At 41.3% G+C, this 18,746-nt stretch overlaps 1 protein-coding gene across 1 annotated transcript; it reads right to left on the reverse strand.

Moving 5' to 3' along the window:
- Window positions 1–9,776: 9,776 nt before the first annotated feature.
- On the reverse strand, window positions 9,777–12,509 carry LOC100765948 (cystatin-14). Its single transcript, XM_027420966.1, has 3 exons — window positions 12,294–12,509; window positions 11,003–11,113; window positions 9,777–9,857 (listed from the first exon to the last, which is right to left on the reverse strand). Exons 1-3 carry the CDS (start codon window positions 12,507–12,509, stop codon window positions 9,777–9,779), a joined length of 408 nt encoding a protein of 135 aa, XP_027276767.1.
- Between the last annotated feature and the right edge of the window lie 6,237 nt (window positions 12,510–18,746).

An 18,746-nucleotide genomic window follows, 5' to 3' on the forward strand; every position in this document is an offset into this window, starting at 1 on the left:
CTGGGAGATCATCTTCTCTACCATCTCTGCAGTATGGTGGCCAGCTCATCACCCCTGCCTCCTTCCCTGAGACCTGCCCTGCCCAGCCTGTGCTTTGCAACCCAGTGCTAGGTAGAATCAGAATGGGAGGCAGTGGGTCTGTAGAGATAGACACAAATGGCAGCCATGGGCCTAGAAGAGGCACTTACTAATATATCCACACCCAGTTTTGCCACTTGGCCCTGTGCCAGACTTCTCAGGAAAAATTCTCCACAGTGCCTCGCTTATGGAGAAACTGGCAAAGGGATGAGTAAGCTGAAAGGTATGAAAGTTGCCATTATGGGAAAGGACTCATGCTCAAATGGGTCCTCCCTTCCATGGGAGAACAGGATACTTGAACCTTGATGATTCCAAAAACTGATGCAGAAATTAACAATTGCCAGGAGTGGAACTGTAGCTCTGGTGTGGAAAGGGTCAGGACTGTAGGCATGACTGCATATGCCTTCCTGCAACTTCCAGGTGGGGGGAAATGATCTCTCAAAATGGCCTGATGATGAATACAGTTTTAGCGAGATTTCTACTGCTGTGATAAAGCAGCATGACAAAAACCAATTTGAGGAGGAAAGGGTATCTTTTATCTTATAACTTGTCAACTGTCATCCATCCAGAGAAGTCAGGGCAGGAAACCAAAGCAGGAACCTGGAAGCAGGACCTGATGCAGAGGCCATGAATGAATGTCGTATACTGACTTGCTTCTCGTGGCTTGCTCAGCCTTCTTCTTATAGAACTCAGGACCACCTCATAGGGATGGCAACACTCACAGTGTGCTGGACCCTCTCACACCAATCATTAATCAAGAAAATGCCCTACAGACTTGCTTACAGGCCATCTAATGAAAACATTTTCTTAACTGAGGTTCCTCTTTCCAGATGACTCTAGCTTGTGTTAAGTTCACACACACACACACACACACACACACACACACACACACACACACACTCGCAACCAAGACAGGTGGTGGCAATAAGGGTGCCTAAAAATGCAGATAGTACTTCAGAGTGCTTGACCCCTTGCTTCCCCGGCAGAATAGACGCAAGCTCTTCTATGTGTTTAAATTCCCACTCCTAGAAACCATCTGATCATGTCTTACTGTCATCTCTATGGTGACCCTTCTCATTGTAGATTGTGATATGACTGCCTTCTCCAAACCTAGACTTAGCTTACCAAAGGTTAGCAACTGTCTTGTCCCTCCTGAAGGACTGACCTCTGGATTTCTTTTTTTTTTTTAATTTATTTATTAGTTCCAGTTAGGGAACAAGCTTGTTTCACATGTAAGTCCCTTCTCCCTCCCCTCACCCCCATCCCTCCTCTCCCACCCCCAGAAAACCCCCTACCCCATCCACCCATCACTCCCCAGGCAGGGTAGAGGCCTCAACAGGGGCTCTGCAACGTCCACCAAATCTTCCTGTGATGGTCCTGGGCCCTTCCCCATGTGTCCAGGGCCAGAGTGTAACCCTTCATGTGGGATGGGCTCTCAAAGTCCCTTCTTGCACCAGGGAAAAATACTAATCCACAACCAGAGGCTCCCTGGAGTGCAGAGGCCTCCTTATTGACATTCATGTTCAGGGGGCTGGATCAGTCTTGTACTGGCCTCCCCGACAGCATCTGGGATCGATTTGCTCTCCCTTGTTCAGGCCAACTGTTCCTGAGGGTTTCTCCAACCTGGTACAGACCCCTTCGCTCTTCATTCCTCCCTCTCTTCAACTAAATTCCCGATTTCAGCTCAGTGTATATCTGTGGATGTCTGTCTCTGCTTCCATCAGCCACTGGGTGAGGGCTCTAGGATGGCATAAAGAGAAGTCATCAATCTCATTTTAGGGGAAGGGCTTTTAGGTTATCCTCTCCACCATTGCCTAGCTTGTCAGATCATGTCATCCTTGTAGGTCTCTGGAGATCTCCCTCTGGATTTCTTAACCATTTCTATCGACCTTTGTTTTCTGGCTTTCATTTAGGTATTTTTTGTTACAATCCCCTATCCCTACCCCTACCCTGTAGTTTTTCCAAATTCAAACAAGAATTTGAGAAGGGGTAGTCATGAGATAGGATCCAATGTAATCTTCTACTGTTTTGTATGCTCTCTGGCTTATACACTCCCATGTGTACAAGAATTTCTTGAAGTTCTTTGGCAGCAGAATCCTCTCATTTGTTACTTAAGAATGTATTGAGGGGTTTGGGATATAGATACAGCATTTGCTACACCAACATAAGAATTCAAATCCGATCTGACACGAGCGATCTGCGTGCCTGACTGAATTCCATGGTGGGATCCCACACACTTAGGCCCAGTGGAAGCAAGCTCTGCCTCCTTCCGCCAGCCCAGGTAGGCCAGGGGCTGTTTCCGGTTTCCGGTTCCCATTCGTCTTCACTGCTCAGAGTCATCTGACACGAGCGATCTGCATGCCGGACCGAATTCCTTGAAGGAATCAGACCCACTGAGCAACCGGTGGCAGTTTTATCTACATCCACTGGCCCAGAGGGACCCAACACACCCGAACACTGCCGACACCCCGGTAACAGTGACACCTCCATCCACGAGAAGAGCACAGACATCAGAGTATTGGATCTGTTTACATCTACCAGAAGAGAACCTTGGTCCCACACCCACCAGGAGAGCAAGAAACACCTACTACACCCACCAGAAGAAAGGATGAGAAGAGGACAAGGTAAAAGCACATTCAACAACAGAAAACTCAATATGACACTTCTAGAGACTAGGATCCATACATACACCAGCAAGACCTGAACATCACAACGCAGATGAACAAGAAGAAAATGACCTTAAAAACATCTTCAGAAAAATGATAGAGGACCTCAAAGAGACATGAGAAAATCCCTTAAAGAAATGGAAGAAAAAATAAACCAAAAAATACAAGTTATCAACAAATCTCTCAAGGAAACAGTTCAAGACCTAAAAACTGAAATAGAGACAATAAAGAAAGCACAATCCGAGGGAATGTTGGAAATAGAAAAGCTGGGTAAGCAATCAGGAACTACAGATGTAAGCATAACCAACAGAACACAAGAGATGGAAGAGAGAATCTCAGGAGTTGAAGACACACTAGCGGAAATAGATTCATCAACCAAAGAAAATCTTAAGTCCAACAAATCCCTAACACAAAATATCCAGGAAATATGGGATACCGTGAAAAGACCAAACCTAAGAATAATCTAGAAGAAGGTGAAGAAATCCAGCTCAAAGGCACAGAAAACATATTCAACAAAATCATAGAAGAAAACTGTTCCACCCTAAAGAAAAACAAGCCAATGAAAATACAAGAAGCCTAAAGAACACCAAATAGACTGAACCAAAAAAATAGGTCTCCTCGCCACATAATAATCAAAACACCAAACACACAGAACAAAGAGAAAATATTAAGAGCAGCAAAGGAAAAAGGTCAAGTAACCTATAAAGGCAAACCTACCAGAATCACACCTGAATTTTCCATGGAACATCTGAAAGCCAGAAGATCCTGGATAGATATTCTACCTACACTAAGAGACCATGGATGCCAGCCCAGATTACTATATCCAGCAAAGCTTTCAATCACTATAGATGGAGAAAACAAGATATTCCATGACAAAACCAGATTCAAACAATACATATCCACCAATCCAGCCTTACAGAAAGTTCTGGAAGAAAAACTGCATCCCAAGGAAGTTAACTGCCAGAAAAATATAGGCAATAGATAACCCCACTTTACCAACAGCCAAAAGGAAAAAGGGATAGAATCCCACACATAATCTCACCACCATCACCAAATCAAAAACAAACAAGAATGAAAAATCAATGGTCATTAATATCCATCAACATTAATGGTCTTAACTCCCCTATAAAAAGACACAGATTAGCAGAATGGATAAGAAGACAGAATCCTTCCTTCTGCTGCATACAAGAAACACACCTCCGCCTCAAAGACAGACAGTACCTAAGAATTAAAGGTTGGGGAAAGATTTCCCAATCAAATGGTCCCAAGAAACAAGCAGGGATAGCAATCCTAATATCCAACAAATTGGACTTTAAACTAAAATTAATCAAAAGAGATGAAGAAGGTCATTTCCTACTCATCACAGGAGAAATCCATCAGGATGAAGTCTCGATTCAGAGCTTTCATGCCCCAAATACAAAGGCATCCACGTTTGTAGAAGAAACATTACTAAAACTCAAATCACACATAAAACCTCACACACTTACAGTGGAAGACTTCAACACCCCACTCTCACCACTGGACAGGAACACCAGACAGAAACTTAACAAAGAAGCAAAAGAACTAATAGAAGTTATGGCGCAATTGGACTTAACAGATATCTATAGAACATTCCATCCAAATACACTTTACCTTCTTCTCAGCGCCACATGGAACCTTCTCTAAAATCGACCACATACTTGGCAACATAGCAAATCTCAACAGGTACAAAAAAATTGAAATAACCCCCTATGTCTTATCAGACTACCACGCTTTAAAATTAGAATTCAACAACAACACGAACTACAGAAAATCTACAAACTCATGGAAATTAAGTAACACCCAATTGCACAATTCATGGGTCCCGGAAGAAATAAAAAAGAAATTAAAGATTTCCTAGAATTCAATGAGAATGTGGACACAACATATCCAAACCTATGGGATAGTTTGAAAGCAGTGCTAAAAGGAAAGTTCATAGCACTAAATGCCCACATGAAGAAACAGGAGAATAATCACATTAGAGAATTAATAGAACAACTGAAAGCTTTAGAAAACAAAGAAGCCAATACATCCCAGAGGAGCAGATGCCAGGAAATAATCAAATTGAGGGCTGAAAGCAATAAAATGGAAACTATGAGAACAATACAAAGAATCAATATAACAAAGAGTTGGTTCTTCGAGAAAATCAACAAGATAGACAAACCATTATCCAGACTTACCAAATAACAAAGAGTGAACAAGCAAATTAATAAAATCAGGAATGAAAAGGGGGACATACAACAGAGAGGAAATCCAGAGAATCATCAGGTCATACTTTGAAAATTTATATTCCTCAAAATTAGAAAATCTAAATGAAATGGACAATTTTCTGGACAGATTTCACTTACCAAAATTAAATCAAGAACAGATAAGCAACTTAAATAGACCTATAACCCCTAATGAAATTGAAGCAGTCATCAGAAATCTCCCAACCAAAAATAAGCCCAAGGCCAGATGGCTTCAGTGCAGAATTCTACCAGAAATTCAAAGTACAACTAATACCAATTCTTCTCAAAGTATTCCACACAATAGATCAGAAGGGTCATTACCAAACTCCTTTTTGAGGCTTCAATAACCTTGATACCCAAAACACACAAAGGCACAACTAAGAAAGAGAACTACAGACTAATATCCCTCATGAACATTGATGCAAAAATTCTCAATAAAATACTGGCAAATCTAATCCAAGAACACATCAGAGAAATCATCCATCATGATCAAGTAGGCTTCATCCCAGGGATGCAATGATGGTTCAACATACAAAAATCCATCAATGTAATCCACCATATAAACAGACTGAGAAAAAAAAACCACATGATTATCTCACTAGAGGCAGAAAAAACCTTTGACAAAATCCAACACCCCTTCATGATAAAGGTCTTGGAGAAATCAGGGATAACAGGAACATACCTCAACATAATAAAAGCAATATACAGCAAGCCGATAGCCAACATCAAATTAAATGGAGAGAAACTCAATGCAATTCCTCTAAAATCAGGAACAAGACAAGGCTGTCCACTCTTTCCATACCTCTTCAATATCGTCCTTGAAGTTCTAGCTAGAGCAATAAGACAACAAAAGGAGATCAAGTGAATACAAATCTGAAAGGAAGAAGTCAAATACTCACTATTTGCAGATGATATGATAGTCTACATAAGTGACCAGAAAAACTCTACCAGGGAACTCCTACAGCTGATAAACACCTTCAGCAAAGTGGCAGGATACAAGATTAACTCAAAAAAAAAATCTGTAGCCCTACTATATATGGATGACACATTGGTGGAGAAAGAAATCAGAGAAACATCACCCTTTACAATTGCCACAAACAACATAAAATACCTTGGGGTAACACTAACCAAAAAAGTGAAAGACCTGTACCATAAGAATTTTGAGTCTCTAAAGAAAGAAATTAAAGAAGATACCAGAAAATGGAAAGATCTCCCATGCTCTTGGATAGGTAGGATCAACATAGTAAAAATGGCAATCTTGCCAAAAGCAATCTATAGATTCAATGCAATCCCCATCAAAATCCCAACACAATTCTTCACTGACCTTGAAAGAACAATTCTCAACTTTATATGGAGAAACAAAAGACCCAGGATAGCCAAAACAACCCTGTACAACAGAGGAACTTCTGGAGACATCCTTCTGAAGTCACCATCCCTGACTTCAAGCTCTATTACAGAGCTATAGTCCTGAAAACAGCTTGGTATTGGCACAAAAATAGACAGGTAGACCAATGGAATAGAGTTGAAAACCCTGATATTAACCCACACACCTACGAACACCTGATTTTTTACAAACAATACAAATTTATACACTGAAACAAAGAGAACATCTTCAACAAATGGTGCTGGCATAACTGGATGCAAACATGTAGAAGACTACAGATAGACCCAAGCCTTTCGCCCTGCACAAAACTTAAATCCAAATGGCTCAAAGACCTCAACATAAACCCAGCCACACTGAACCTATTAGAAGATAAAGTGGGAAATACCCTTGAATTAATTGGTACAGGAGATCACTTCCTGAACATAACACCAATAGCACAGACACTGAGATCAACAATTAATAAATGGGACCTCATGTAACTGAGAAGCTTCTGTAAGGCAAAGGACACAGTCAGCAAGACAAAACAACAGCCCACAGACTGGGAAAAGATATTCACCAACCCCACATCTGACAGAGGGCTGATCTCCAAAATATACAAAGAACTCAAGAAGCTTGTCTCCAAAACACCAAACAATCCAATTAAAAAGTGGGGTATAGAACTAAATAGACAATTCTCAGTAGAGGTATCTAAAATGGCTGAAAGACACATAAGAAAGTGTTCAACATCCTTAGCCATCAGGGAAATGCAAATCAAAACAACTCTGAGATACCATCTTACTCCTGTCAGAATGGCTAAAATCAAAAACACTAATGACAGTATGCTGGAGAAGATGTGAAGAAAGAGGAACCCTCCTCCACTGCTGGTGGGAGTGCCAACTTGTACAGCCACTTTGGAAGTCAGTATGGCGACTCCTCAAGAAAATGGGAATCAGTCTACCACAAGATCCAGCAATTCCACTCCTAGGCATATACTCAAGAGAAGCACATTCATACTAAAAGGACATCTGTTCAATGATGTTCATAGCAGCACCTATCTGTAATAGCCAGAAACTGGAAGCAGCCTAGATGCCCCTCAACCAAAGAATGGATGGAGAAAATGTGGTACATTTACACAATGGAGTACTACTCAGCAATGGAATCTTGAAATTTTCAGGGAAATGGATGGAACTCGAAGAAACCATTCTGAGTGAGGTAACGCAATCACAAAAAGACAAACATGATATGTACTCACTCATATGCGGATTTTAGATGTAGAGTAAGGGATTGCCAGCCTACAATCCACACTGCCAGAGAAATTAGTAAACAAGGAGGACCCTAAAAGAGACAAACTTTGTCCCCTGGAGAAGGGGAAAGGGTCACCATCCCCTGAGCAAATTGAGAGTATGGGAAGAGGGGGGAGGGAGCTACGAGAATGAGAAGGGAAGAAAAGGAAGGATGCAGAGGTCATGAGGGAGCAAAAAGGTTGAGTCAGGTGTAGATTAGAAGGAAGGATATGTGATAGGTAAGGTTTTAGTTGGGGGGGGATGGTAGGGGAGGAAGGGAGGGAGAAGGGAACTGGGATTGTCATGTAATTCAATCTTGTTTGTAATTCAAATAAAAAAAAGCAAAAAAAAAAGAATTAAAATCCTCAGAGGCCATATGAATCCAGATATGGTCATTTATATCACCAACCCCAGTGCTTCTAAGGCAAGATGGGAAGCAGAAACAAGACAGTCCCTGCAGCTCACCAGCCACTTAACCTGACACACCTACCAGTGAACAACAAAAGATAGCCCATCTCAAAAAAGGTCCTAAGTGAGAACCAACACCTAAGGCTGTCCTTGGACCTCTACTCATATGTCATAAAACCCACACACCAGTGCTGACACACACACACACACACACACACACACACACACACACACACACACACACGCACGCACGCACACACACACGCACACACACACACACACTATATATGCAAAGTTTGATTTTTTTTTAAGAAATAAGAATGGGGATTGAGAGTACTTACTGATGTTCCAGAGGACTGGAGTTTGGGTTCCCAGCACCTGTGTCAGGCACTTGAACTCATATACATGTACCCACTTACAGGCACACACATGGACACACACAGACATAAACACAGACACAAATATACATAATTAAGTTAAAAATACAATCTTTTAAAAAGTAATAATGTTTCAATTATGTAATTTTAAAAACATCTTATCCTACTTGGGTTCAGTATACTAGCCTGTGTATCACTTAGAGATAGATAGTGCAATTTTCAAGTATTTTCCTTCTTAATTTCTAGCTAAAGTTCACTACCATCAGACAACACAATCTATGTGACACCGTTCTCTGAGGTTCATGAAGATGTAGATTATAGACTGGGATATGCTCAGTTTTGATTAATTATCCACAGGTTCAAAAGAGTATGTGTTCGGAACTTGGATAATGTCCTGTGTAACACAAGACAAAGTTTGTTTAATAAATTCTCACATTTTGTATGTCTTTGGTGATTTTTTATCCTGTGGATCTGTCATTTACTCAGAATGGTCCCTGGATCTTGAATTAGAATCATGTGTTTATTTGTAGTCCTGTCAGACAGTCTGTGGTATTCAGAGGGAAAGGCCTCCTCTCCTGTCATTTACTCCTTCCCAATATCTGTGAGCCTGGGTCTGGTCCCACTGCAGAATGGACACAAGTATGAGCCTGGTTCCTGACTCAGAAGCAGTGGGGAGACAGATGAATGCTCCCTGTTAGTTGTAACATCGCTGAAGTGCCTAAGCTTGTATCCAGGTTGTGAGCTTCCAAGACCCTCCCTGTCAACCTCCTGTGTAGTGCTGAACTATATAGATGGGCACCACTGTGCCTGGCTTCTGCATTCCTTATGAATGCATAGGTGAGGAACATGGAGAAATTAAAGAATGAATGAATACGCAAATAAATGAATGAGAACACAAATCAACCAGTAGGGCCCATGCATGAGCTTCTTCACATGAACTGAGGACTCTAATTTACTCAGACATACATACTTGAGGAAGGGAAATAAAGAAAACAGTTGCAACCAGGTGGTGGTGGCACATACCTTTAATCCCAGGACTCAGGAGACAGAGACAGATAAATCTCTGTGACTTTGAGGCCAGTTTTGTCAACAGAGCTAGTTGCAGGACAGCCAGGTTTTTACACACACACACACACACACACACACACACACACACACACACACACACACACACACACAAGACAATTGCTTCCATGGCAAGTAGACAATACAGAAGACCCTAAGCATTGCTCAGGGATTCAGAAGATGCTGTGAGACTCTTTTAATTGCATTAGCACTACACAGACCTTGGACTACAGATAGTCACACTCTCAAGGACAGGAGACTACTATGTGTAGCCAGAGCCCCTGTCCCACTTATGTTGGCACACAGGTACTATTCAGGATGGAGAAGTGGGAAAACCAAGGTCGAGCATCTACTTGGAAAACACAGTTCACCTGAAAAAAATAATCATAATAAATAAGTTAGAACATTATAATACATAGAGATAATGCAGCACATAGTAGGATCTCAAGATACAATTTAAAAAAAAAAACATTCCTTTCAAAAAATAAAGCTAAAACAGCCATTTTACAGGAGTAGGGGCCATAAGCTCAAATCTCCACTAGGACAATGGACACAAGTCACAAAATTCCCCCACCTAAGACAAGGGGGTCCTGAAAAAGAAGCTGCCTGGAGTTTTCACCCTGAGACATCCTGTCCTCACAGCTCACCACTCTCCTTCCACCCTACAACATATGATGGTGGATGAATTTCTCCATCCCAAGGATCCTGAAGGAACCAACAGTTGACATAAGATTCCATCAGGTGCTTCCCAGCTGAACAGCAGCACAAACCATTCCAAATGACTCTGCTCCAAGGCCATTAGTTGGAAACCAAACACTAACATACTGGATTACATGACACACAGGACAAAATGGTGTCATCCAGAATCACCCAGAATCTATCTGGAAGTCAGAGTAAGCAGATAAATTAAATAGTTCCAAACCCCAAGGGATGGGCAAAGGAGGGATGATGACCACAGGAGGAATTTAATCTTCTCAAATCCTGATGGTCTCTGAAGGCACAGGTCCAAGACCACAAGGATGGTTCTGTCATAGATGGAAGCCATGTGGGCATCTTCATCAGAGGATTGCCACTGGCATGAGAGCCAGACTCTGTCTGCTTAAGATGGCCCCTTCTGTGTGGTTTCTGGTAGATCAACCACGCTCCAGTGGATGACCCCACACTCAGGAATACATTGGCCACACAAACTGGACGAAACAGGTTAATAAAAGTAGGATATGAAGTTGGGGAGTAAGGGTGGGAAGAGCTAGGGGACAACTGGGGAGAGAATATGATCCAAATACATGCACAAAATTCTCAAAGAATACAAAATCTTTAAGATAAAAATAAATTAATTAATTAATTAATACGGGGAGAAGATGACCCCTTCTGTTTCCATTGAGGGAGCCCTGAAATGTGCCTCATTCTGCCTGGATTGCCCCACACCCTTCCTAAACCCCGTCTCAGGCTTTGTATCATTCATTATCTCTTCTTTCCCAAAAGGTCAGTTGTAATTGGGATGGTTTTATTATCTAACCTTTTTTTCTCCTGAGCCTTGTAGCAATGGGCAATTACTCAAGTTTTCATCATGTTTCTTACAAATTGTGCGGCCCATCTCCAAATCCATTAAAAAAATCATTGTCCATGTCTGTAGAAAATAAATTATGCAAATAGATGTTATTTTTCATAACATAAATACAAAAACAAGAAGAAATTCAAGTAGAAAATGAGCAAATGCCTGGAATATGCGTATGTTTATAAATAGGCATCTATATGACACATGCCATCATTGTATATCAACAGAAATGTGCCCATAAGAGTCACAAGACATATGCCAGTTTTTTTCCAGTACCTCCTGCTAAACTCTGGCACTCTGAAGGGGCATGGATGTGTAGGGCATAACACATTCACAGGATCACAATCAAATCCTACACAATCAACCTGCATACACTACAGCCATACATGGCAATGCGACAACTCTCAAACATTCACCTGAGCAGCATAGACCAGATTAAGAAATCCAATTAAATCAGATTAAGAAATGGGCCAGATTAAGTGGCTAAGCAACTAGTTTAACTAGACGAGGAAGCAGGTACAACTCTACCTTGCTGAGGGATAAGGAGCTTGGGGATGTATTGTCTTTCATATGACTGCTGACAGCATGCAAGTGTTCCTTTTAGAGACAGACTGAAGTGAATACATAGGCACCACCCAGTTTTGAAATCCTCTCAAGATGATGTGAGAAGTTGTTGAGAGCAACTGTCATACCTTTAAATAGAGATGCATGAAAACTCAGAAAGCACCAAGCAGGGCATCCTCCCAGAGAAGAACATTCATCTCAGTGGATTGAAAAGGAAATTGCCCAAAAAGCTGACTAAATGGGGCACTCGGGAGTCCATGCAGGTAAAGGTAACACCCACCCTTGCCCAACACACACCAAATACACAACAAGCCTCAACAAAACGCAATAGCAGTCTTTACCTATATGGATGCTTGAGATATACCAAGAATACACTTGTTCATCACATCTGAACCATACCACCATGTTCAGGCCCATATGATGTGCTAAGCCTGCATCCCCACGGCTGTGCAGCAACTAGAGGTGACAAAGTGTTTGATACCAAGGGCTCCTGAGGTCCAGGGCCCAGGGATAACAATAGCTCAAGACACTTAAGGGTTAAGAAAATGGGTCCTTGGTAAGGGAGGGTCTCCAGACCAGTGGCTGCAGAGTATGCTGCAGGCCCAATCCTCTCTTCACCAGTCCCTGCTGATGCTCCCCCACCCCAGGTCTGTTCATTAAGGGACAAATGTTCTACACATGGACTCACCTTTTTCTGGGCTCTCCCAACTTCAAGCAACCTGTATGTGTTCTCTTCTGGGTTGTTGTCATTGAACTGAGTCACAGCAAACTCCACTGATGCGACAAAATAATCTAGATCCTTAGTAATGTCTACAAATTCTTTGTCAATGGTCCATATATGAGTACCCATCACAACCATCGCTACAAGCAGTGACACCTTCCACAGCATGGCTGTCCTTTTCATCAGCCTAGGGACTGGGACACAAGGGTAAAGGGAGGGAACAGCAACAGTTGGTAACGCCTTTCTCAACTCAGGATCCCACGTCGTTCTGCCCATCAGAGCCCTGTGCTCCTGAATGCCTCCTTTTGTGCTTCTGTCTAAGCTCTTATCTCCACTCCTCTGCATTGTGCCTTCTCACCACTCCAAACAAAAGGCAGAGCAGAAGGAGACTTTCCCTACCCTGTGGTGACACAAACCCTGAAGTGACAAGCATCCACAGACATATCTTCTTTATGCCCATCTCTGGGCCGTCACTAAGCCTTGCCAGGGCAGATCCCACTTGTGCCACAGTCTAGAGGCACTGTGCCAGCCACATTTGTCCTTATGCAAGGCTGGAAAGGATTCCCAGGGTCAGAAGACCTCTTGAGAAATCTGGTGAACTCAATCCTGGGGAATGGAAGCAGTTGTTGCCCTTGCCTGCAACTCACACCTCCTTCCAAGCTCAAAGCCAATAGTTTAGGGATGTCCACGAGATGCCACCTTCCTCTTTGATCAGTCTAATCTGGCTCCATTCTCTGGGTTTTCTGTGCTCATTATCAGTTCCCCTTGCTTCTAACTTTCTCTCATCTCTGACATTTTTTACGGCCTCTGGACTCTAATTACTGAACCACTTCATTCTAATCACAGCTGATTTCAAATCATCTTTTTGCTTACCAACTTCTAACTCAAGTCAACCATAGTTTGATGACATCTATTCTATCTTTCCTTTCTTTGAAATATATTGAGATTTATTTTTGTTATTATTGTTGAGAAGATGACCAATATTTCCTGTGCTTTAGAAGAGCACATTTTGGACCCCAGGAATCCTGAGCAAATGAACTGCACCTTTGAGTCCAGCCCTAATTGTTAATACAATGAGCCAAACAAATAAAATTGTTATTGTTTTAAGTTACTTAGTTGTGGGGAAGATGGTTATGTTTGCTACAAAGAAAATTTGTCTGATTTAAAGTGACAATTTTGTTTCTGTTTTTAACCTTTTTTTTTTTTTTTTTTGGTTTTTCAAGACAGGGTTTCTCTGTGTAGTTTTGGAGCCTATCCTGGCACTTGCTCTGGAGACCAGGCTGGCCTTGAACTCACAGAGATCTGCCTGCCTCTGCCTCCTGAGTGCTGGGATTAAAGGTGTGCGCCACCAATGCCCTGTTTTTTAACCTTTATTGTTGCTTTTCTTGCTTTATCAATACAAGATTAGATATGAGCATGATTGCAAGCATCTGTATTTACTTCTTTATTTTTAAAAAGGATTATTTCGATGTATAACTGTTAATAATGTGAACTGTTGTTTTTTGTAGATATTATTTTCAGGCTTTAAAAGTTTCCTCTAATTTCTTTCTTTTCTGCTTCACTTAAAACTTTTAGTTAAGAATAAACATAAAATTTTACAAATAAAAAAGAAGATCATATTTTGTAAGCATAGTGTTAAACCAGTATATAGTAAGTCTCTGTTCAATGGTTTCAGAGAATCTCTGACCTGGTATCTAATTCTTGTTCCACATTTGAGACCAGTCACTCCTGAATTCACTAAGACACAGCAGAACATAGTATAGTTATTACCTAATACTAGAATATTTTGTACTTTTGGAATAATTTGAATATCATGTATATATAGGAAAGGAAAATGCCTCCCTGAAATCCAGTCATGCATCCATAAGTAGTTAGTGTATCCTTATCAGACTCAGGATCAAGTGCCCTAATCATTCACCCAAAAGTAGTTAGGGTATCCTCAGACTCAAGATCAAGCCCCCCAGTCACTCATCCATAAATAGATGAATGATCCACTCATGTCTAAGAGGATTAAAGACCTCAAAAAAATCCAGCTACACTAAACCTGATGAAAGAGAAAGTGAAGAATATCCTTTCGTGCTTTGGCACAAGAGACAACTTTCTGAATTTCCTCAGACTCGGGACCAAGGCCTTCACAGTCATTTATCTATAAGTGATTAGTATGTCCTCATCAAACTCAGGATCAAAATTCAGTGCAGTCATTCACCAATGGTAGAGAGCAAGAATTTTCTTCCTGACATTTGGTAAAATACTTTTGTGTGTGTTGGAGAACTTTGCTGAAAGGGCAAGCAGTTGTTAGAAAAGCATAGGCATAGGCTGCTCTTGGATTCAAATGTCTGAGGATGAATTTTGAGACTGGAGGGTGCTCTCCTTTCCTTACCTGCCTATCTATCACCACTTTGCTTATGGACAAAAATCTTTGGATGTTCTTGTCCTATTTAGGGACATTTCTAGTCCCTGGGTCTCAAAGTGTCTGAGTGTTTCTATTTAAGAAGTCTAGAAGGACTAAGATAGCAACATGTTGAGAAAGAAACCAGGGAAATAACACTCTTCACAATGGCCACAAAAATATAAAATATCTTGGGTATCTCTAACCAAGCAAGTGAAAGACCTGTATGACAAAAACTTCAAGTCTTTGAAGAAAGAAATTGGAGAAGATATTAGAAGATGGAAAGATCTCCCATGCTCGTTGGTCAGTATAATTAACAGTAAAAATGACTATCTTACCAAAAACAATCTACAGATTTAATGCAATCCTTATCAAAATTCCAACACAATTCTTTACAGACCTACAAAGAACAATAGTCAACTTCACATGGAAAAAGAAAAAACACAGAATTGCTAAAACTATCATGTACAATAAAAGAACTGACAGAGGTATCACCAGACCTGATCTCAAACTCCCTAACAGAGCTGCAATAATAAAAACAGCATTGTATTGCCATAAAACATAGGTACATTGATCAATGGAATTGAATCAAAGACCCAGAGAAAAATCCACACACCTATGGACACTTGGTTTTTTTATGAAGAAGCCAAAATTATACAATGGAGAAAAGAAAACATCTTCAATAAATGGTACTGGCATAATATATAGAAGAATACAAATAAATCCATATTTATTACCCTGCACTAAACTCAAATCCAAGTGAATCAAACATCTCAACATAATTCCAGTTACACTGAACCTGATAGAAGGAGAAAGTGGGAAATAGCCTTGAATGCAGTGACACAGGAGACACCTTCCTGAATAGAACACCAGTAGCACAGACACTGAGATTAACAATAAATGGGACCTCAAGAAACTGAAAAGTTTATGTAAGGCAAAGGACACTGTCAATAGGACAAAATGGCAACCTACAGAATGGGGAAAGATCTTTCTTCACCCTTCTCACATCTCACAAAGGGCTGATTTTCAAAATATATAAAGAACTCAAGAAACTAGACATCAAAATAACCAAATAATCCAATTTAAAATGTAGTACAGACCTTATGATAGTTTGAATATAATTGACACCCATAATCTCATAAGGAGTGGCACTATTATGAAATGTAGCTTTGCAGGAGTGGGCATGCCCTGGTTGGAGGAAGTGTGTCACTGTGGGGGTAGGTATTGAGGCTTCCTATGCTCAAACACAGTGCCTCAGTCAACTTCCTGTTGCCTGCAAGATGTAGGACTCTCAGCTACTACTCCAGCACCACATTTGCCTGCATGCCCCCATGCTCCCTGTTGTGATGATAATGAACTGACTTCTGAAACTGTAAGCGAGTTACTCCCAATTAAGTCTTTTCTTTATAAGAGTTTCTATGGTCACGGTGTCTCTTCACAGCAGTAGAAACCCTAAGACATATCTGAACAGATAATTCTCAACAGAAGAATCTCAAATGGCACTTAAAGAAATGTTCAAAATTCTTAGCCATCAAGGAAACGCAAATCAAAACAACTGTGAGATTCCATCTTATACCTGTCAGAATGGCTAAGACTAAAAATACAAATGACAGCTTAATCTGGAGAGAATGTGGAGCAAGGGAAACACTCAGCTGTTAAAAACAATGGTATCAGACCCAGAGAGACAAACACAGTATGCACTCACTCATAAATGGTTATTAACTATAAAGTAGAGGATAACCATGCTATAATCCACAAACCAGAGATCCTAGGTAACAAGGAGGGCCCAAAGGAGAATGCATAGATCTCCCTGAAAAGGAGAAATAGAAGAGATCTCCCTGGATGTACTGGGGTGGATGCAGATGGACACTTGAGGGTTAAATTGGAAGCTGGGTGAAGGGAGAGAGAACAGAAAGAGATCGCTGGAAGTAGGGGCTTTCAGGGTCAGATAGAAACCTGATGCAAGGGAAACTCCCAGGAATTTACAAGGATGACCCCAGCTAAGACTTCTAGCAATAGTGAATACGAGTGAATATGTACGTACCTGAACTGACCATCTCCAATTGTCACCAGAAAGCCTTCATCTAGTAACTGATTGAAACAGACGCAGAGACCCATAGACAAATATTAGATCGAACTTAGGGAATACTGCTGAAGAGAGAGAAAGGTAGGATTATAAGAGCCAGAGGGGTCAAAGACATCACAAGAAAACCCACAGAATCAACTAACATGGATCACAGGAACTAACAGTCTGAAGCAACAATCAGGAAGCCTGCATGGGAGGGCAACCTAAACCCTCTCCATATGTGTGACAGTTGTGTAGATTGGTCTACATGTGGCAATCCTAACATAGGCTCTTGGAACCTATTACTCATACTGGTTTGCCTTGCCCAGACTAAATACAAGGGGAAGTGCTTAGGCTTACTGCACCTTGATATGTCATGCTTTGTTAATACCCATGGGAGGCTTGCCCCTTTCTGAACAGAAACAGAGAAGTAGATTGGAGGGGGCAGAGGAGAGGTAGGGGATATAAAGTAAATTAATTAATTAAATTTAAATTTTTCTTTAGTTTAAAAAATAAACATTATGTACTTATCAAACAAAGGAGATTTCCTTTATTGGGCTTGCATAAGACTCAGAGTGGAGTAAAAAGTCCTTGAAGCCCCACTGGAAAGCAGAGCCTGGGCCTAGCCTCCAGCATGTGTGGAAGTACATGCTCACTGAGACCAGTGTGTGCAGAACAGAGAGCCTGGACTGGCCTCTGTCACAGCATAGTTCTTATACATGGATGCCATCCCCATATACAAATCAGAAAAACACAAATTCAGGGGAATTCTAAAACATTCGAATAGTCTTCAATGGTATTAAGGTCACAAAGATTAAGGAAATGATAAAGGAGTCATTTCTGATCCGAGACGATCAGTGTGGCTAGTGACACTGTCCTTTAGAAAGAGCACTTAGAGTGAGTTCCCTTCCAGGTGCCCATTCCCAAAAAACTATTAGGACTCCACAATTAGCTGAGCTAAGGCTTTGTACTGCTCCTGGATTCCTGACAACTTCTGAGGATAGCAAGAGAGTTCTTCTAGTGTCTTCCCCTGAATGCAGTGGTTGTATGGGGTTATGGAGAGTATCACACCTGTTTTCAGGAATTAGTAGTAAGTTTGGGAGTGATGAGGAAAGTTACATCGTCAGTTCTTTCTCTGATGTTTTGGAGAGCAAAGCTCTACACTATGACTCTGTTAACGGTTTGAGATTCTTTCAAAATAAAACTTTTTAAACGTCAGCTATGCCAAGACAGAGCAGAACATTTGACATGTTAGAGATACATGAGAGGGCACATGTGACCTGTCAGAGTGGTAAATACACCAGTGAGTGTGTTCTCATTGCAGTGCTATGACCACACTCTTGTGGTTTCAGCAACAGGAAAGTATCTTGCCTCTTCAGAGGAAGATAGCATGTGGCTAGGAGTCTCCTAAGTCCAATATTACCTCTTTATAGAGGCTGAGACACAGAGACAGGGCAACTGTGTTGCTCAACTCAAGTACCCCAAGGTCATCAGAAGAAAGCATTGGCATAGCTCTAGGCTGTCCACCCTCGGGCAGGTGAAGGCCCTGTGGTCTGTCAACAGCAGGTGCTGGGGGTGCCAGGTAAAGACACCTTTTTCAGTGTGTTGATAAGCAGGTGGGTGTTGTGCATACTGAGGATTCTATCCCACTGAGGAGCTCAAGATGTGAGGAACCTGTCTCACAGGGAGGGCACAGGACTAAGTTGAGTCCCAGGCTCCTGTCTGTCATGTACCTAGCTGTGTGTGTGTGTGTGTGTGTGTGTGTGTGTGTGTGTGTGTGTGACTCTAGAGGAAGTAGAGAGACGTGCAAGGAGTTTGTGGGAAGGAGGGAAGGTAGGAATGATGTAAACAAAAACTCTTGTATGAAATTCTCAAAAACTTTTTAATTAAAAAAAATATGTTCAATTAAAAAAAAATGTCTGCCCTTTTGGCCTATCCCAACTGTGGGAAAACTTGTCCTGTGATC

This window comes from Cricetulus griseus, chromosome 6, assembly GCF_003668045.3.
Source record: "Cricetulus griseus strain 17A/GY chromosome 6, alternate assembly CriGri-PICRH-1.0, whole genome shotgun sequence".
Taxonomy (NCBI): Eukaryota; Metazoa; Chordata; class Mammalia; order Rodentia; family Cricetidae; genus Cricetulus; species Cricetulus griseus.

Coding starts and splice junctions, on each gene's coding strand:
- LOC100765948 (XM_027420966.1), bottom strand. CDS start 12,509: ATGAAAAGGACAGCCATGCTGTGGAAGGTGTCACTGCTTGTAGCGATG. Junction 11,114..12,293: donor TTGGGAGAGCCCAGAAAAAG/GTGAGTCCATGT, acceptor TATTTTCTACAG/ACATGGACAATGATTTTTTT. Junction 9,858..11,002: donor AAGGCTCAGGAGAAAAAAAG/GTTAGATAATAA, acceptor TATTTTTTTCAG/GTGAACTGTGTTTTCCAAGT.